Genomic DNA, 19926 nt, shown 5'->3' with positions numbered 1-19926 from the left:
TCCTGCAGCTGGTAAGAAAATGCCACGCTCCCCCTATGCCGTGCATTCATCCTCACTAGGCATTTATTTGCATGGCTGTAAAAAGAAATCTTGAATTTTAAATGCTTTTCTAACACAACTCGCCGGTTTGACGGCCGGCGCCAGTGAGCTGCTTGCAGCAGGGATGGGGCTCCTGGCCGGGGGTGGCAGTGAGCAGCGTGGGGCCACGTGTCCCCCCCGTGTCCCCCCCGTGTCCCCCCTATCCCTCAGGCTCCCGCCAGCTTGGAGGCTTTGCTGCTGCCTCCTCGTCGGAGCGAGCGCTTCCAGATTCCCAGCAAGACCTCAAGGAGAGCCAGATGATGGAGCAGATGGCAGATGACTAATTTGGCAAAGTTAGACGAGTGGAAATTGTTTGCTTTAATTGCTTGTCAAGTCCGGTACCTACATTATAGTTAAGGAGCAACTATTTACCCTGGAAATATGATGAAATGAGGAAAGAGTGTGTGTGTGCGTGTGCGTGTGGATGTCTGTGAAGAGCAGGGAGAAGAAGGGAAGGGGAAGTACCCAGGGAAAAGAAATGGGTATGCACCCGTGGAAAAAAACAACAGCATTGGCAAAGCCTCGTGTATTATTTTTGGCTTTTTTTGAGTGGTTGCTGTGTGACTTAGGTCCTGCAGCACATCTTCCCCATGTTGTCCTTCCCGATTGCAGCATGGACACGAGGAGAAACAACGCTGGAGATGTTAGCATAAAACAAGCAGCTGACAGTGGCTCGACACGGTCGGCACAGGCAATTATCCTTGAAATGCCGCAGTATCAATCTAGTCAAAGTTTTGATGCCATTTTTTGGTTGATGCAAACGCGAGCGCTACATCAGTGAAATAACGCTGCGTAGCAGCAACCGAACAGATTTTGGAGAGCTCGGTGCAAAGACAGGGTGCCACCAGCTCGGGAAGGTGTCATGGCACATAAATAATCTCTCTCGATGAAGTTACAGTCCCTGGCAGTCTCCACTACGCCTGTTCAATTCTGTGCTTGTAACACTGGGAGAGCTCTGCCCGTTGCAGATGGCTCCTGATGAGCCTCCGTTGGAGGTGGGGCCACCCTCATAAAGCACGGCCCTGCTCCTTGTGTGACAGCACCATGGGACACAAGATTTGGGGGCTTGCAGCACGTTTCCAGACCCAGGGGCCGTGGTAGCTGGCGGGATTTGAAGGGGATGGCCGTGTTGTAGCACGGAGCAGGCCTTGTGGAAGGAAAATGCTTGTGTCAGCTGAGCTTTTAATTAGGAGTAGAGAGAAAATGATGCTTTCCTTCATGACAGCCTCTCACCTAGGGAAGGGAAGCTTCCAGTTTGAAGATGCTCTCCGGAAGCTGATGGGGTCAAAGGAGGAGAGGTGGTGACCTCCAGTAGGTGTTTGCCTTCTCCCAGGAGCCATCTGCAGGGCTGTGAGGGCAGGCAGGCTCTCCCTTCATTAGGATGTGCCTAATTGCAAGAAAATGCAGGGCTTGCAGCTCGTTTAAGGAGAGCTGTAAGGTAATGAAAGGATTAAAACTGTTTTCCCCTTCTTCTGTGCTGGGCGCAGGGTACCCAGGCTTGTGCTGGGAGCGGGGAGCCGAAGGAAATGAATGGGGGCTGCTGTGAAATTGCTGGTAATTAGCTGTTCGTTAAGGGGCTCCAGTATTTCCCCCCCAGCTGGGGGGTCTAGCAAGTTGCCAGGAGTGTTTGCAATTATTAATAAACAGTTACTTCAGCTGTCCTTCAAGAAACCCTGGTAATGGTGCCGTCTGTATAAAGACAGCTAATTAAGTAAATAAATGAGGGGGAAGTACAAAAAGGCTGCATTAGGAAGAAGAGGTGCTAAATGTTGGTAGGCTCCTCCTGGCTGTGATAAAGGAACGTATAATTCCATGCTCCTAAAAAAAAAAAAAAAAGAGTGACTGGGAGCATTTAAGCCTTGTCTCGTGTTTTTGGCCTGCTTGACACCAGGGTGGCTGCATGGAGGTGACAGTATTTTCTCCTGGATAACTCAAACCGTAGGCAAATCCAGAGAGGGGCTGCATAAAAAAATGAAACAGGTTGCCCTCCTTCCAAAAGTTAGCTCATCTGTTGGGCTGGGAGGATTGTAAAATCAATTAGAATTGCAAGAACCAGAATTAGACTGAGTCGAAATGAGTTTGTAATATAACACAGAGATTTGTCATCAGCGGAGCTGAGCACAATAATGGCCTAAAAAGCAGAAACTAAAGGACATTTTTAAATGCCTCCACTATTTCCTGCCTCTGAGTGAGCATCCAAATGGTGTGGCTTCGTTAGGAAAAAAAATGTCAATGGGAAATTAATTTCAGAGTCATATGCATGAATATTGATGACAAATGTAAACTCACTTCAATACGGACAATTATGACTGCTGTAATTGGGGCCATTAGGAGCTGAAGCAGTTCTCTGTCACTTGAGGTAGCTGGGGAGAAGGAAGCAACTGAACCTGAAGCACGAATGTGTGGGGAACGCTGGGGGTCCCGCGCTGTGATGACCAAGAGTGCTGTGCCCACCCGACGTGCCCAGCCCTCCCGGCTGCTCCCTTCTGCACAGGTGCCCAAAGGAGAGGGGTAGGACAGGGAAAAGCCATCACAACAATCAGAGTGGGCACAAAATAAGAGAGATGCTGTGTTTGTTTTTTTTTTGTTTGTTTGTTTGTTTGTTTGTTTTTCCTTCTTAAAATACCCTTTTCAGTGAGAATTAGTGGCTCTGCCAATGAGACCTGCATACAGGAGGAGGATGCCCATTTTTTTGGGAGCTGGATGCCCATTTCCACCCTCCTCTGCAGGGAGGCAGCTCTCAGCTCCCTAGCTCCTACTGCAAGATGAGCTGGCTTTTGGATTGCAGCAGAGCATGGGAAAGGGTCCTCAGAGTTAGAAGAAGTCAATAAAACGAATTAGGATGAAAAGCCAGAGATTTACTCCAGGTCACCGGGAACAGGAATCTGTAAGTTTTCTGGGTTTGTTTCCACTGGCTGCACTCTGCACTGCAGGAGGGTGCAGTTCCCCAAACCACCCAGGTTTGGGGGTTAGGTGAGAAGCAGGCACAAGGCTTCCAGATACGAAGGTGGATACTCCCTCAGCTTTCAGATGCTGATAGTGGTGGCTCTCCACACCTGTGTATGAGCACTTGGCAAGGTTTGTTACCATAATTCTAGGAGAGGGCATGGCAAAGGGCTTGCAGATAGCGTGTTTGTAGAGAAATGTACTTGTGAGCATCGTGGCATTGGGGTAGCCTGGCACAGGTCAGCTGCTCCCTGGGTTTATGTCTGAGAAAATGTATGGGGTTGTCAGATTTTTCTGTGTTCAGCACTGAAATGGCTCTGAAGGGCTTTCCTCTCCGAGCTGCCTGTGCAAAATCTGAGCAAATTGGGAGCGCTCCTGCTCAGAGGCCAAAGCAGATTTACATTCACATTCCCCACCGGGAGAAGCTACAGGCTGGAGAGGCATCTGAGCTAGTACTTTGCTGACCCTGTTAGAGACAGGCTAATTAGTATTTTTTTTTTGTGAACCAAGAGAGGACCCGGTGCAGGGACTGCTTTCAACACGTGGTCTTTGTTTTCGTACTGTTCATCAGGTTCTGGGCCCATATAAGATAAGCAGCGTACAACCAAGTGCCTTGAAGAGGTGCTTCTCTACAGAACTGAGATGACAGTGGTTTGTATGGCACAACAAGGCATGATGTTCTGTTGTGCTCATGTTTCTTTTGGCACTTTGTTTTAAAGAGCTGAGACAACACACGAGTGCCAGTACTGTTCCAAAAGACTGCACAGGCTGGAGGTGCTCTCCCAGCTCGGGTACATATTGCAGGATATTAGCTCTGTTACATCCCCCTTCCATGCAGGAGGGTCTGCCTGGTACTACTGCTTGGTTTGAGGCAGTCTGTGACTGATTTTCCTCCCTTGGCAGGGGAGATGGCCACCTTTTGCCATGCATCTCCCAGCAGCAGAGGCCCAGGTGTGAGCTGGCACAAGGAGAGGCTTTATGCACCAGAGGGGATTTCTTTTTTTCTAAGACAGGAATTAAATGCTTGGAATCACTGCGAGATAAATTTAGAAGAACAACGTGAGCTCTTCTAAATTTGCTTTTAAGATTTTATTCATCTGAAAGAATTGATTTCCATAGCATTATCAAAAGCCAGCAGTAGTTACTGCAAGGTTTAGTTGTACAAAATTAATCTTCCTCTAATAAAACTTCCAGCCCTGGTTTACATCTCGGTTGGTTTCACTCCTGTTGCTGCAAGAGCAGGCTCCAAATGTTCTGCCTCCTTACAGCAAAAAATGGCTAAATTAGCTTTTGTGAAACATTTAATGTGCGTGCGACATGAAATACCAGTGTTGCGGTGGATAGCTTTATTAGCTGAGCTGCTGGAATTGTTTTCTGAGCTATTTTGATCCTTAGCACCGATTGCAAAATGGAACAGAAATTATTTATTAGTCCTCAGGAGCCTTAAGACAGAATAATACTTATTCGGCTGGAAACACAGTCAGTCTTAGTGTTATAGATGCTGCTGCTTTCAAGGAAAAAGCAAACAAAGTGATTTTGTAATCGGTAACAAACATTTTCCGAAGGCTTCTGGCAGGGACATGCGGGCAGCTTCCTGAAGGGTTTTGATGCCTGTGGCAGCGGGGTTGGGACTTGATGGTCTCTGAGGTCCCTTCCAACCCAAGCTGCTCTCCGACTCTGAGATCCCTGGATCTGAACGAAGCTTTACGTACGCGCTAGGATGGGGCTTTGTATTTCAGAAAGGACGATGCAGCAGTGGTTGATCTTTCCGGCTGTTCACACTTACCAAGCTGGGAGTCCTCAAAAATACCCCTTAAATGTTACAAACAAAATCCTGCCTTGGAGTGTTTTACTCACGTGGTAAGGTTTTGTGAGAAACCAGGAATGTTCGTGCTTTAAATCACGGCTTGAAATCAGGTAGTATTTATTTTAAAATCCATGTAAACCAGACAGTATTTTTACTTTTCATTTGGCAGCACATCGTAATGTATTTCAGACACTTCAAGTTTATAAACCTGGTGGGGACTTCGAAATTGTAATTTGAGTAAGTCACAGAAAGTGTTAAAAACCTACATCCCGTGCCTTACATGTATTTCCTTTGGCAACGAGACCACACACGTACATGGTGAAGCAGTCCCATGTAGTGCCTCTTCTGCTTTCGTCTGCGCTTCAGCTGCTAGCAACGCAAGAGAAGAGAATCATCTGCTAACCCCCGAGCCCACAAACGGCTCAGAGCCATGCCAGCCCCGGGATTGCTCCCCGGTGGGGCATTCCAGCTGAGGAGGAGCAGCTTTCTGCTGCCATTTGGAGGGCAGGGGGAGTTTCCTTGGGAGCAAACTTGGAGCAGTCGGGGGGCTCTGGGCTGCCTCCCGCAGCCCTTCGCCAGCCGGCTGTCGGGGGCTCGCATCGCCCTGGCACCGGAGCAGATTGCTCTGCGGCAGGCGAGATGCGCGGTGGAGGACGCAGATGAGAATTGTTCCTGTTTCTGTTAAAAAAGCAAAACAAAAAGGGTGTAGTAAGTAAATACTCGATAATAGTAGTACTCCAAAATCTAATCGCTTTTTGGTCTTTTAAAGGAAAAAGGACCTGCATCATTCAGAAGAGCATATTTTAGCCAATTTTACTGATTAGGCCTCCAGTCATGGAGGGTTTTGTTTGTATTGATCTAATCCAGCAGTGGGAATGGCTCCAGAAATGCTCTTCTGGTCTGGCTCATGTTTTGCATAATATAATGCCCATTTCAAAAGTTCGGGTAGATTCAGATTAATTTGTTCGCAGATAAGAACAGCCCACAAGCTGTCAGTAGAGAGGAAAAGTAAGTGTGTGCAAAAAAAAAAGGCCAGCCCCATGCTCAAACATTTAAGTAGCATTGCTCTTATGACAGGCTGAGAGCTGCATGAAAAAATGCTGCTGTAAAATCCTGCTTCTGTGTTTCTTTCCCGGATTCATTTTTGTCGCTGCTTGATGCGCGGCAATCTAATAGACTGAGCAGAGCTGTGATTTGGCACTGGCTTTGAACAGGACTTGAAGATTCAGAACAGAGTACTGTAATATTAAAGAACATCTTCTGAAAACTGACTGTATTTGGCTGGTATTTCCTAACTCGTCTGACACAGCTCCCTTGTGCATTCAGATCACAGTCTGGTGACTTGCAGAAAGACAGTAGGCTTTTGCTCTGTCTTTTATTATTTAATTGTGCAGAGCTCGGAAGAGCTGGGGACTTCAGGAAAGAGGAGGAAAAGTGATGCTGGGTACAAGCCTTCTGGCCGGGTTGCTCTTGGTTTCTTGACAGGTCCTTCTAGGTGTCAGATGAATAGGGAAAATGCTGGATTGCACAGGTCAGCTGAGATGCACAGGTCTCTCTGGCCTCTTATCCTTAAATTTGTAAGCACTCAGTGTTCAGCATCCTGTATCCAGGGACTTCACGTGGTCCTGGTTTTTGCTCTTAACGTGGTGCAGTCAACTTGTTTTCCATTTGTCCTACATGTTTGCGTTTTCCACATTTCTGGATGTTCAGTGGTACATACCAGCACCTGGTCCCTTTGGTAAGAGATACTTAAATTGCTGAGATGATCATGGACCTTCCCACCTCTGCTGCTGATACCCAATCCTGTAATTAACTCAGAATTATTATTCCAGATACCTGTATCCCTGGATGTAAATCTTCATTCCTTCTCTGCTCCTATTTTCTTCCTTACTTGCTCTGATTGCACTTGTCCTGTGGTTTCTTGCAGTGTGTGCTGGCACCGAGAACAAGCTGAGCTCTCTCTCGGACCTGGAGCAGCAGTACCGGGCCCTGCGCAAGTACTATGAGAACTGCGAGGTAGTTATGGGCAACCTGGAAATCACCAGCATCGAGCACAACCGAGACCTCTCCTTCCTGCGGGTAAGCAACCTCCTCTTTATTTCCTCTCCATCTTCTGTGTACAGGGGAGTAGCCACAATGCTGGGCTGGACGATGGCAGGGCTCCTGCCCACCAACTCCCAGAGCCTGCAGGAGAAGAGGCTAATAAAATGTCACGGATGCACAGAGCACAAGAGCGATGTCGTGGCTGTGACAGGTGCTCTGAGTATGGCATTTACATGCGTCCAGGACGTGAGGGAGAAAGCTGTGTCACGCCGCAGGAGGGTGACACCTTGCTGGCCTCTATGGCTGCGTGCTGCCAGCAGGTCTGGAGCTCTTAGGGTAGGGTGTAGGGAGGTTGGAGCAGTGCAGGTAAGCACTGGTGGCTTGGGCAAGCTTGCCCTGTTAAAATGTGATTCGTGGACTGGTTAGTAGGGTAAACAAGGGAAGAACTCTGAAACAAAAGGTGTTTATTGAATTAACATAAAACCGTCTTCACGGTGGAGCCTGGGTTGTGTGATCCTCCAGCTTCTTGCTATAGAGGTTTTCCTATTTTGTTTAAATACTGTGCTTCTAGCCTTTGTGTTTGTGAAGGAGTATTTAGATGTGGTTTGTGCATTACCTGTTAACTTGGTAGCAACTACAAGGAGTAGGAGGTGAATGCCAAATGGAAAGAATTTAAACCCATCGTGATTTGGCATGCCAAAACGCGTTATGTTTGACAAAAATGCCTGGTAAAGGAGTGGTCTAATGCACATAGATGAAATTGGTGCGAGAACCATGTTTGAAAACAGCCCGCGGTGGTGTGGTTACAGACTGCACGGGTCGTGCTCTCAAATAGAAGTCAAGCCGTGACATGGATGAGGATTTGTGCTGCCTGTATCGTGTGGTATCACTCCCATATCATTCTGCAAAACGTTCCTGTCACGTGGCAAGATGCGTGTCTGCATGTAAGTCGCATTTTCGTAAAAAGCACGTAGGGGAGCAGTGGAGTTCTCATCCGGCAGCCCCGCAGGTTGTGTTACACTCAGGCGTTCGGTTTGCTGGGTCTCGGGAGAGCCTCGTGCTCAATTTCAGTTCACAAAAACTTGAACTTTCCATTACGGCATCTAACAAAGGCAAGCAGAGCCTCTGACAGCGTGCTTAACATTGCTTCGTGTTAAATTTGTTGGGGATTTCTCAGGATTTCTGCTCTATACATCAGCCTATATTTACTCGAAGCGTACACCAGGCTGCGAAAAGATCTGCAAGCAAAATTCAGCTACCAGATACGCGTCTGGAGTGAAGTTTGGGGTGCTAATTGCACTCAGACTAACAGGTTGCCTGTTAATTTGAGCGACGAATGCCTAGGAAGTGAATGCTATCTGTACATTTCACAGTTGTGACAGGTGGGGAAAACACATATGTGCCTGAGCTCCGAAATAGATAGCCCTGGGGCAGCTGGACTAACGGTTCCCACTGTGCTGCACAGGCAGCGGAGTCCTCGTGCAAGGGCAGGGTCCCTGCGCTGCTTTGGGCAGCGCTGGAGTTTCAGATGCTTCCTGAAACTCCCACCGGGGCCATCGTACATGCCTCTGAATTGATTAAATTCATCGCAGATAGTTCACCCGCTTCGCCTTCCCGTCCTTCTTGCTCTGACCAGCAGGTAGGTGGGGAGAGCAAATTAACGGGGAATTAGGGAGTCACTGTTCCTCGTGGGGAGCTGCTGCAAGCAGAGGGAAATCAGCAAACGAGAGGGGGTAAAAGCAGCAAATGAGAGCAAAAAAGGATCCTGTGTAGCAAAGGAAGGTTGTCTGGTTACGCTTGCTTCTTGGAAGAGTTACCATTGCATTTTCGTTAGCATTATTGCTTATCGTACCTAGGACTGCGCTCTCACTGAAATCTCAGCAGAAAGCAGAACTTGAAACAAACCCCAGCAAACCGCAAGTCTGTGTAATGTGATAAATTGTGGTCATTAAAATAGAAAACCAAACAGAGGAGAACGTGTTCTCGGTGAGGCAAGTAAATAAACAAATGTTGGCATATTTATGCCGATAATTCAGCATTCATTAGTTAGGCAACGTTACTTGTTTTATCATTTTAAAAGTGATTTTAACCGCCAAATGAAGGTGGCAGATGGGAGATACCTAAGTGAAGGGCTATTTATCTCTCCTAGACTTCAGCGTGGTGAACTCATCCTGCAACCCATATGATGCTCCTCTGGCCTACTCCCCTTTTTTCCCAGTTTCTTGCAAAAATTGCCCTCTTTCTCCACCACGTGGACTTTGAGCAGTCAGTCGATGGTTTGTGGGTTGGTGTTGTCTGTACATCTGTCTGAGGAGTACCGTGGCTCTGTGCCCAGCTGCCTTCTCAGTAGCCCCCAGCTTAGAGGGAAGACCTAGCAAACTGGGCCTGCTCACCTTCTTATCATGCAATCATAAATGAATTCAAGTGTGTGGGGGGGAAAACAGAGAATTTTATTTGTGCCAAGGAAGATTAAAAGATCAGCATCCCATCTTTCATATTTATTCAGACATTTATTCCCTAAGTAAATTTGCTTTACGTGTACGAGTTAGCTCACTTCATGTGCTGATTAAGACTAAAAAGGGCTGCCTGGCACCTGAGCGAAACGTTCAGCCACCGCACTTTGAAGCCCGACAGCGTGTGCATGGCATCGAGATCGCAAGCAGCTTCCCTCACCTCAGAAGGGTTTGCATATTCCCCCAGTTTTTCCCAGCACTCCTGCATGCTCTCATCCTGCCATTTTGGGAGCTTGCTATCCCCTGCTTGTGGGTGGCCAAAAGGAGGGAGAGCAACTGCAGCTCGAGGTTGTCCTTTGCGTGTGCCAGCCTCCGGCTCCAGCAGCTCTGCTCCTTGAGTCTTGCTGAGGCCAGAGTGGAGATTTACCTCCCTGGTTGGGATTTTGGAAAAGATCAGCTGTACTCTGGTTCATATTGGAAGTGATGGTTTGGTTTTGGAGACGAGGACCTTATTCCAGTTTCACGTGGCAAAGCTGACAGCTTGTATTGTGGGCAGTTCTTACTTCTTAATGGCGTCTCTGTGTTCAATTTTCTGAATGAAAAACACAATTAGTATACTACAAAATCATCTTCTGCAGGCACTCTTCTTCTGTTAAACACATTTAGTAAACAAGAGTTATCTTAGACTAATCCTCAGCCTTTTAGCAATTCACAGGCAGTAAATTGTTTTCTTGTCCCTGGATTTTATTTAACCAATTCAGATTATTTATTTTTGACGACATGACTGAAGTTCTGCGCTGCTCGCTGCCATAACTCTCCCAAATGATTATGAAACTTATTTCTAACTGCAATCAACGGCCTTCAGAAATGATCTACCATCGCTTGATAAATTCCGTGTTCATTTACCTCTGTAGTTCCCTTACCCACAGCAGCGTTAGCAGTTATATCTGCGCGTCAATTAACCGAGCTCGGCAGGCAGCTTGATAGCTGCTCTGGGTGTGCAGCAATGTACGGCCACATCGTCCCTGTGCCGACACACAGAACGGGGTGGGCTGTGAAAACCAGGACCCTTTGACTTCATGGCAGGTAGAGTTTGAGGGTTTGGGTGTTATATCAAGAATATATGTAATTTTTGCTTCTGGCTTTGTTGCAGTCCGGGAGGAGGATTGGGTCAGACAGAGCTCCTCCAAGGAAGGGAGCTTGCGTGAGCAGGCGAGGGAAGAGTTGGTTGCAAACCTCACTGCCTGGCCCCTGGGTGTTTGGGGCTGCTTCCGGTTAAAAAATAAGTATTCTGTATTTTTAGAAAGCTTTCTGGTCTCTTACAACAAATCAAGTCCCTTCTGAAAGCCCTGGCTGCCTTGCTGAGCCGGTGATGGAGCAGGGACAGAGCCTGCAGCCTGAGCAGACGCGTTGGGCTGAGGAACGCAGAGACAGGAGTGCAGTGCCATGGCCAGGTTGCTCAGCAGGTCCCAGCAGTGATAGATACGGCTCCCGAAGGCCTGGCAGAACAGCCCGCGTCCTCTCCTGCAACAAAATGGTATCTTAATTCCCAGCTGACAGGCTTGGAGGAGGTCCCAGCTCAGCAGAAAGGGAGCAGGACAGGGAGTAGTGCCTAGTAGTCCCTAGAAAGGAGAAGCTCTAGGGTGGCTCTGCCTTTATGGAGGGGGATTTTCCCCAGCAGTGCTTGGGAAGTATTGCACATTGGCCCTACTAGATCTGGAGGGAGGAGGATTTGCTGGGCAAAGCTGCCCCATGGCACCTCTCCCCCAGTGAGCTGCATCAGGACAGCCTCACCAGCACGCGTTGTCCGTGGCTGGACAGTACCAGGTCATTACAGACCTGGAAGTCAAATACATGTCCTGATTTATTTGTAATTGCCCTCCCAGGACCTTACCCATAAGAAACAAAGCACAAAGAGCCCAATAGTGTGCCGGCAGCGGTGTGATGGGCAGGGCTGCGTGTGCCATGCACACACTATCTCGGAGGAAAGAGGACACCTCCGACTTGCTGCTTAAATCTGGCCAAGGCGTCCTGCACGCGGCAATAAAAGCAGCTGCTGTGCCGGGGGGGTTACAGGAGGCCAGGGGCATGCCAGGCCGTGCTCCTGGCATGGACAAAATGTTTTACACCGGCCATGATCAGCTGCCAACTGTGGTGGATGAACCCGAGCCGTGTTTGAAGCGAGTTGGATCCCGAATTCAGAGGGTGGAGTGGGAGCAGAGGCCAGCTGCGCGGTGCATCTGTGATCCAGCTCGTCTCCGGGAGGATGCCTTTTTCTTCATTTCCCTTTGCTTTTGCAGAAACCATGGCTTAAAATAGTCTCGGCAGTATAAGCTGATCTCAAACCGGCCAGGGAGTATCGATTGCAAAGGGCCCTTCCTCAGGGCTCGGGTTCGTGTGGCCCTCCAGACCCATCCTGCCTGCAGAAACGGGTGGTCAAGTGGCAAGTCCGTGCTGCAGCCACTGCAAAGAGCACGGTGCAGTGCCTTGGTACAGTAAGAAGAGAGGTGATAAAAAATAATAATAATTTAGTGCTACCAACCTCAGGGGAGGGATTGGCATTTCCAAAGCTGTGCTCATCCCCTCTTGAAGCGCCGTGCTGTCCTGCTCCTGTCCCTTGCCAGCCAGCAGTGTTCACGCTGCCCCTGTCCCTAGGTGAGTGAACCAGCACCTGGGTGCTTGCTGCCTGCTCCAAAGACCAGTATTACAGCCGTGTAGTCCCTGACATAACTTCTGCCAGCTCCATCCCAACCCCACCGCTCCTGGAGCCTCACCAGCAGGTAGGTGAAGGCAGCGGGTGCTCTCAGTGTGCACAGAGGCACTGTGTTAGTCCTGTGCTTTCCCCCCCTCACGAGGCATCGATAGGTGAGCATCCACATCCCCGCAGCATCTGCTTTCCCGTGCTGTCCAGGCCAGGTGTGTGTCATACAGGTACAAATGCATTTGCTCTCGCTCCTAACTCCATGGCATGCAGCTATCCCTGGCTGGCTCTCGCAGAACCTTTTCTGCGTTTTGTGTACAAACCCAGCAGCTCCGTCTCTCCGCATGGTTCATACTGTCAGTAGTTCCCCCCAGCCAGGTTTTAGCTCTGTTTTTATACTCCCCCCATCTCTGTTCTTTTATTTTTGGAGCTGTCCGGGGCATTGCAGCAGGCAGAGTAACGGGCTGGGAGGATCGCTTCTCTTCCGTACACAATCCAACCTCACGTCCCTACAATGAACTGAAAAACCCACCACTGGAACCTCTCTTTCCTCTCTCCTTTCCCCACCAGCAATGCAAAACCCAACTGGAAGTGCTCTGCAGTGTAGTTCTTGGCTTGGTGTTGAGGCTGGAAGTGTAACTTACAGACTGCGCAAGCCGGTACTCTTCTGTTTTGAATTAAAGTTTTAGCTTCTGCAGAACAAACAGAGAAGAGAATTAATATACAATTAATTCTCGAGCTGAGTTTGCCAAGCCATAACCAAATATATGTACATTTGTTATTGCCCCATTAATTTAGCAATTACTTTTGGTGGCTCCGTCTGAAAGATACAGCTTGAAAAAACCACTTGTTTGCAAGAAGAGCGCTGTGCTGCATAAAAGCGGGCTCCTGTTCTGATCCAGGGACTGTCAAGCTGCCCTCCTTGGCTGTGTGTGCATCAGGTGCTGTGCAGCTCCCCGGGCAGAGCTTTCTGGGGAGGTGCAGGGCTGCAGGTGGTGCCTCTCCAGGGGCACGTGGCCCTGCTGAGGACGGCACCATCCATCGGACGGCGCTGCCACAGGGCTGGAGGCCAGGGCGGTGCCGTTCACTTGTTTCTGCTTTGCTGGGACCAATCTGCTGTACAAGGCACGAGCTGCTGTCCGTGTGGAGCAACTAGAAGGTGGCATCTAGGAGCCTGTCAGCAGCACACGCGCATCTGCTCGTGGAGGTTTTGGAGAGGCTCCGGGAGGGCGCAGGGACAGATCTGAACCTGGGGTTTCGTTTCCCCACCACCCGTGTTGGTCGAGAGCTTCCCCAGCTCTCCAGCAGCTCCTGTCTTTGTGAAGCCTTCAGTTTGGTGAGCATCCTTCAGCTGTATCACACACGGAGATTTGAAGTCCAGGGTGATTATGGAGTCTCTTTAAATTTTCTGTAGTTTTTCCCTTTCGGTTCCCATTGTAGTGGAGGCGCCCCACCTCCTGCCGCCCGGGAAGCCTGTCTGATTCATGTGCGTGGCAGCGATAGCAACTCTTGAGAGATAAAAGAAGCCTGACTTAAATTATTCAGAGTAACCCAAGCCCACGCACATGCTCAACATCAGTAATACCTTTTGCTCTTGCTGTCCTGTTCTCGTGGCTGCAGCAAAGCCGCCCTTGGTTGCGCAGAGCGCCGGGGAGGCGATGCAGGGCAGCATCACCCTTGTCCTTGTCCAGATTCATAACTCAAATGAATGCAACCATTGAGATTCATCACTGCTCAGGCTTGTTGTTATTTTATTCGCTATAGACTGCTAATTTCTTTTTTTCCCAATTGCTTGGTGTTGCGTCACACTCTTCTGCCTCTCCTTGGTGGGTTTTGATGCTGTCAGCTCCTGCATATCTGCAAAGTGCATTTGGTTCAGCCAGCATCCCAGCATTGCTGGGACAGGTACGACGAAAACACCGGTGTTGGAAGGAAAACGGTATTAAAAATAAAACAGTGCAAACCTTCTTAATTAGGTGGTGTTTTTCTTAGAAGCTGATCTGCCCTCTAGGCAAGTGAAAGCAATTATGCCTTCCCTTTCAACCACCTTATGCTGCTAATGATCTTACTCTTGTAAATGTAAACCTCTCCCCTAGCTATGCGCTGGGAAGTGCTGGCCTCATTGAAGCTGGACGAAATCAACCAAGGAGGTAAAGTTAAGCTAACTAACAACAAAAGACTAGTTGCAAACACTTTTAAATTCTAAATGGATTTATTAGGTTATAAAACAAATGAGTACTTATCTTCCAACCACAGAAAGAGAGATTATCTGCATTTGGCGTCAGTGGTGACTGTAATGAGTTTTCAAGTCTAATCTTAACTCTAATTTGGGGCTGGAGTAAACTCCGCCTCTTCACACCTTTCCCTGACGAACTCTGCTCAGGTGTCTTTAAGGTTTATTTCTTCTCCTCTTTCTCCACCCACCCTCTCAGATCTTCTCCACGGAGGCTGAAGTCAAGAGAGGCCCAGACAAGGTATGTGTAGGTACAGACATATATAATTGTTTTATAGTGGGATGCTGTAAGTGAAAGCATTTTGTGCTTTCCTTTGAGTGATATGTTTCCATTTTCCTCAGCATTTAGGAAATGAATTGCCAATTTTTCCTTTAGTTCTCCCTCCCTCCCATCCCATTTTACTATGGAACAAAATGAAATTTAACCAACTGACTGTCAGAGAGCTGAATAATCTTGCATTGTAACACACCGACTCAGAGTCCTGGATCAATGGGCTTGAATTGCCGCTAAAAGCTATATGAAAGGGAAAGCAAAGTCTTTTGCTGTAAGCTGTGTCAAGGGGTGGAGGAGCAGAGGGATGGATGGAGGCTTAGCCAACAGTTTTTGTACTAACCCAGATCAATTTTAAAGGTTTCCTCTGTAGATGCCTGCCGGAGGGCTTTTATGGTTCAGAAATGTCAGCACAATTGTGCAGATTGCAGCATTTAGCAGCATTAGCACTCCCACCCCAACCCCGATATGAGCACCAGGCCACCTGATTGCGGAGCCACGTGTGTCGCGCAGCATCCTGTGTGGGAAGGGTGTGGGTGGAGGGAGAAGCAGCCTTCCTGAGCGCCCAGTGGGGGCATTTTGGGTGTTCCCAAGGTCGTGTCCTCGCAGTAGCTGCTCTGTTGTGCTGGGCTGGTTTGGGGAGTCGGGGGGCTGCAGCTTCCAGGGGTGGCGGTGGCCCTGCCTGCTGAACCACGGGGTATGAGGTGATGTGCTTCTGAGATGAGACGTCCCTGGTGGCAAATGTCATCACAGAGAGGTCGAATTGGGAGGTTTTGGTTAACACACTGAGGATCTAGCGTGAGGCAGTAGTTGTGCAGGTGGCTAAGCACAACCATCCCCGTTGCCTTCTCCTGCTCGGGTTTGAAGTTTAGTAGGAGGCTGGTAGCGCCCGCGTGCTGTAGTGGCCACCAGGTTCCTTTTCCCCCTTTTGTGGTGATTAGTGCTGCCAGAGAGGAAGAGCCAAGTGCTTTGAGGTGCTGTGAGAACATAATAAACGGGAAAATGTCAAAAGGAGGGTGGAAGTATCATGCTGATTTTGAAACACCTGCACTGTTTAGTGCAGGGAAAGTAAATGATCGCTTAATGTTGCTCAGTGGAAGGAGAGGTTATCCCAACAATGCGTTTTGTAAAAGAGTTTATGCTCACGCACTAAGAAGACAACCTTAACAAGCCCAAAATGGAGACAAGAGACCCTTGAAGTAAATGCTGTTCAGTTTGAAAAGGATTGCAAGAGGAGGTAACTGAATGATTCAGGAGCTTGAAGAGTGGCCAGGGCTCCCTCTGATGTCTGGTGTTTTGGGACTGATTCAGGGCTTAAATGCCACCAAGGGAGTTGTGAAACGTGATTTATTGTTTTTATAAGTCTGGGTAATCCGGGTGACCGTGGCATATTGCTCCCTCAAAATGGGAAAGCTTGAGATGTTGGCTACTGCTTGAAACTCCTGCTTTAACACCCACCCCCCTCTTTAAACTCCTTTTCATACCAGCCTTGCTTACAAGTAGAAAGACCCCTCCTGCCTTGAGTTTGGAAGGGGGCTTTTGCAAGCAGAGTCCTCTCCAGAAAGGACCAGCGGGCAGGGGAGAGCAGAGGGACGGCAAGGCACGCGTCCTGTGGCTGCTATAAATCAGAAGCCGCAACCCCGTGTGATACGTACCTCAGGAATAATAGTGGCAGTTCATCCTTCAAAAACACCGTGCAGAGTGAAGGGCCGAGAAAGGAAAATCTATAATGAGTATCAGGGAATTAATAGCTGTCTCTGCAAAACTGTAGAATAACCTCTTCAGGAAGCAGGCGATGTTGCTGGATTCCTTTCAAGCCCACGGAGTGATCAGCTAGAAAATGTGTCTGCTGCGAGGAACAGCCTGGCTTTGATAAGGGTGTGGGAAACATGACCTAATAGGCCTTAGATTGCTCTCACTTTTAAAATAACATTTTTTAATTTCTCTGGAGACAGGGGAGTTTTAGGTAAAAGAAGGAAGGGTATTCTCCAGGTGTGTTGCCTTCCCACTCTCCTTGCCAGTGAGCTCAGGGCGAAGCACACGTGCTTCTGGGACAGCCGGGCTCTGCGAAAATGTTTATATCTCAGCTGCTGTGCAGCCTCGGGGATCTGCAAGTGATTGGGAAAAGGCTCTTGTAGTTAGAAGTATAGAAGGTGATTAAGGAAAAATTTCAGCGCCTGTAGCCCCTTGTCCTCCTTTTATTTCTGTCCCTTTCATGAGATGCTCCGGTAGAGAAGTGCCTTACCTGAAAAAGGGAAGCCTATTGCAAACAGCTACTGCAGCCATCCCCACGCAAGGACGGTGCAGCAAGGGGTGGGACGAATTGCAGTGCTCAGTAACTGACAGAGATGTGCAAGCAGAAAGAAATACAAAGGAAATATTAGCAAATATTTGTGCTGCCTTTAAACCAACAGAGAACAGCGACAGCCGCGCAGCTTAAACCCGGAACGTTTTGCTGGGCTTTGTTGCCGTTGCGGTTATCTGACTGCTGGCTGATATCCTCCTGCCTGCCCATTGCCTGAAAATGCAGATATTTGTCATTGAGGCCAGGTGAGGTCTGTCCGTTTAGCAAACAGCGAGCCGACCCCAGCCGTGCCGTCGATGAGCTCCGGTGCTCGGCGTTGGCGTGGCCGGAGGTTCTGGAGGCGATGCCCGGTAATGACGGCGGATGCTGAAACACGCTCCCTTGTCAGCTAATCAGTTCAGTGCCAAAGCAATCATTTGATCTCAGCAGAACAGCTGGTTTTAAACTACAGATTATCCACCACTTCATCTCCTCACTTAGCTGCGGAGCTGATTTGTTTCGGCTATAGATCAATTACACCCCAAAAACAACACTCGGCTCGCTCGTAGCATGTGAAATGAAGACAAAACCGATGGAGGCACTAACGATAGATCTTCCATTACGGATCCTCCATCCAGGCGCATAAATATCCATCACCAGGGAGCGAGCGCTCGTTCATTCCTCCAGCCAGTCATGCTCATTTCATTAGGATACAATGAATTATTTTAACAGAACAATGCATATATAAGAATAAAATGTGGCTAAAAGGACATTTATTTCTTGTGCTGCCTATAAGTGTCCCTGGTTGGGTGACACCAAAATCACTCAAACTGATCAAATGCAGAATCAAATATGTATGGTTAGAGCCTGTTGGGAGGCAATGTTGATCATGTTTGAGGCAATTCAGTCCTACCAAAGAAAGTGTTTTCATGATGTTTTTTTTTCTTAGTGCTGTTATGACCTTTTAATCAAAAATATCTTCCCCCAGCCCCCAAAGAGAAAGAACAGTTTGGGAAGCTCTTTGGGAGTTCGGGAAGGTGTGATGGAAAGCTGGTGGTAGCGAAGCACAAGCTCTGCTCCTCTCCTCTTTGCAGCAGGCATTTCCTTGAGGGTCAGGGAAGGGAGGATCTTAGTTGGCAGTCGTGCAGTCCAGGCTATCAGTCCCAATGAAAAAATAAGGTTATGTCAATGGATTTCCTTATACGTGCTGTACACCGAGAGCATCAGAACCAGGCACCTGCAGGTCACCTGCACTCTTGTACGCGTGCTCTCGCTTCTGGAGCAAGGTTCCCCTTCCTGCCCGATGGGGCTGGCTCCTTATGCCTGTCCTTTCCTCCGCTGTTCCTGAGATTGGATGAAATGCTTATTCAGCTTCAACAGCAGTGCTCTTTTTATGTCTCATTTACCTCGGTGTTATGTATTCAGTAGGCAGAGGTTTAATGAATGTAGTTCCTGGCCTTTCTGTGTGCTCGGTTCTGCGTACTTGTGATAACCTTTTCCTTTTTCAGCTTCTGGTAGAAACAGTGTGAGGACACCGAGGGGTGCTACAGGAACAAGAAGGGTGTTCACACTGCCCTGAGAGCTGGCCTGTGGGGTCTGACTTCGGTCGGGCAATAGAGAGCAGAGGGCTCAAGGCAGGAGTTCAGGACACATCCTACTAGGGAGTACAACCAGCCTCTGTAAATTAAATATATATATACATGTATAAATCCCTCTCCGTCGCACTGTTTTGCACTGGTATGATGTTCTTAACACAATTTCTTGGTTTTGTTAGATCTCCATCACAGCAGCGAGCCCCCTGATTTGTTCAGCAGAGATCCAGCAGGATCAGTGGCTGCCACGTGCACGCTAGGGAGATGTCAAACCACCCTCGGGCAGATTGGTTTTCTGAAGAGGGATTTCTCAGGTGGCATTTGAAGCAACCTGCACTGGGAGTTTTTCTCTCTGTCCTTAGGCAGCATGATGGGAGAGGGGAGTGTTGTAAGGGTGGTTTCTATGGCCCCATTTCGGGAGGTGCTAAGCAGCTGTTTACAGGAGACCTCATGGTGCTGCTCAGTCCTGGGGCTCATGTCCTGGGGCTCACGTCCTCCCCTTGGTCAGTCTGACAATGTGCATGCAGAAAGACCAGCACTGGATGGAAATCATTTCAAATGAGGTGATCTGAGTGCACAGACACATCAGAGCCAGCTAAGCCTGCAGTCAGGAGTTTTAAAATTCCTATTTACTAAAATGACTTTGAATAGAGTTCATACATTCCCCGAGACTTTGGCTTGAAAAGAAATAATTTGGATGGCAATTCTGCACCTTGGCTCCTCCCATAAAATCTCACCTTCCTCCAAACATGCCTCCAGTTTGAGCCCCAATCTCATTTCTTGTTTTCATTTCTTCTAAAGTTTGTTTCGCTGTACCTAAAACGTTGGGTTGTAGCTGTGACCTCTGCAGAGGAATTACACACCACCTTTTTACGTCTGTTAAGTTTTGCTAGTCATTTTACAATGGCTGCTGCCTGTAACTATTAGAGCAACCATGAGGAGCCCAGAACCGACAGCTCCTTGAGCAATTTTTATATTTTTTCCCATGAAATTTTAATGCTGCATCACTCTGCGAATTCAAAGCCGATGCAAATATTTGTCGTATCTGCTGCAGCCGGTGTCCACTGGATGTTAATTTGCCAGAACGATGAATCCTGTTGTGCCTGGTTAGCATGAACTTCCCAGAAGCAAGAGGAGGAGGTTGCATTTTGGATTTCAGGGAAGGTATCAGCAAAGGCTCCTCTTGTTCCCTTAAATAAACATCTCCGGCTCCATCCTCCAGGCACATCTCTCAGTGCCCCTCTGGGGCTCTCAAAACAAAAAGGTCTCTTGTCTGATGGAGCTTTTAAGAGGCAATGATTTTTCTCAGCCCTCACTTAACTGGCGGGTAATCGGCTGCCATCTCACTCAATGCAGATCTTTGTTTTTATTTATTTTTTAATTGAGCTAAATGCCTCTTCTGCCTTAATGCTGCGTCTGATCTCTGCTGGAGAGAGCAAATCTTAGCAGCGTGTAACATCACACGTTCCTCTGATGGCTTTCGTCTCCCATATGCTCTGGTTCAGTAACAGTTTTGGC

At 48.3% G+C, this 19926-nt stretch overlaps 1 protein-coding gene across 6 annotated transcripts in view; it reads left to right on the top strand.

Annotated features, from left to right (window-relative positions):
- The window catches only part of ERBB4 (erb-b2 receptor tyrosine kinase 4), a 590714-nt gene that overhangs the window by 222502 nt on the left and 348286 nt on the right, over positions 1–19926 (top strand). For all 6 annotated transcript variants that reach the window (XM_084524744.1, XM_084524743.1, XM_084524742.1 and 3 more), the window contains one exon: positions 6759–6910. In XM_084524744.1, coding sequence (XP_084380870.1) covers positions 6759–6910 — 152 coding nt within the window. The remainder of the gene's footprint in view (positions 1–6758; positions 6911–19926) is intronic.

The sequence above is a fragment of the Aythya ferina genome (genome assembly GCF_964211825.1).
Source record: "Aythya ferina genome assembly, chromosome: 6".
Taxonomy (NCBI): domain Eukaryota; kingdom Metazoa; phylum Chordata; class Aves; order Anseriformes; family Anatidae; genus Aythya; species Aythya ferina.
This window is presented reverse-complemented; position numbering and strand designations above follow the sequence as displayed.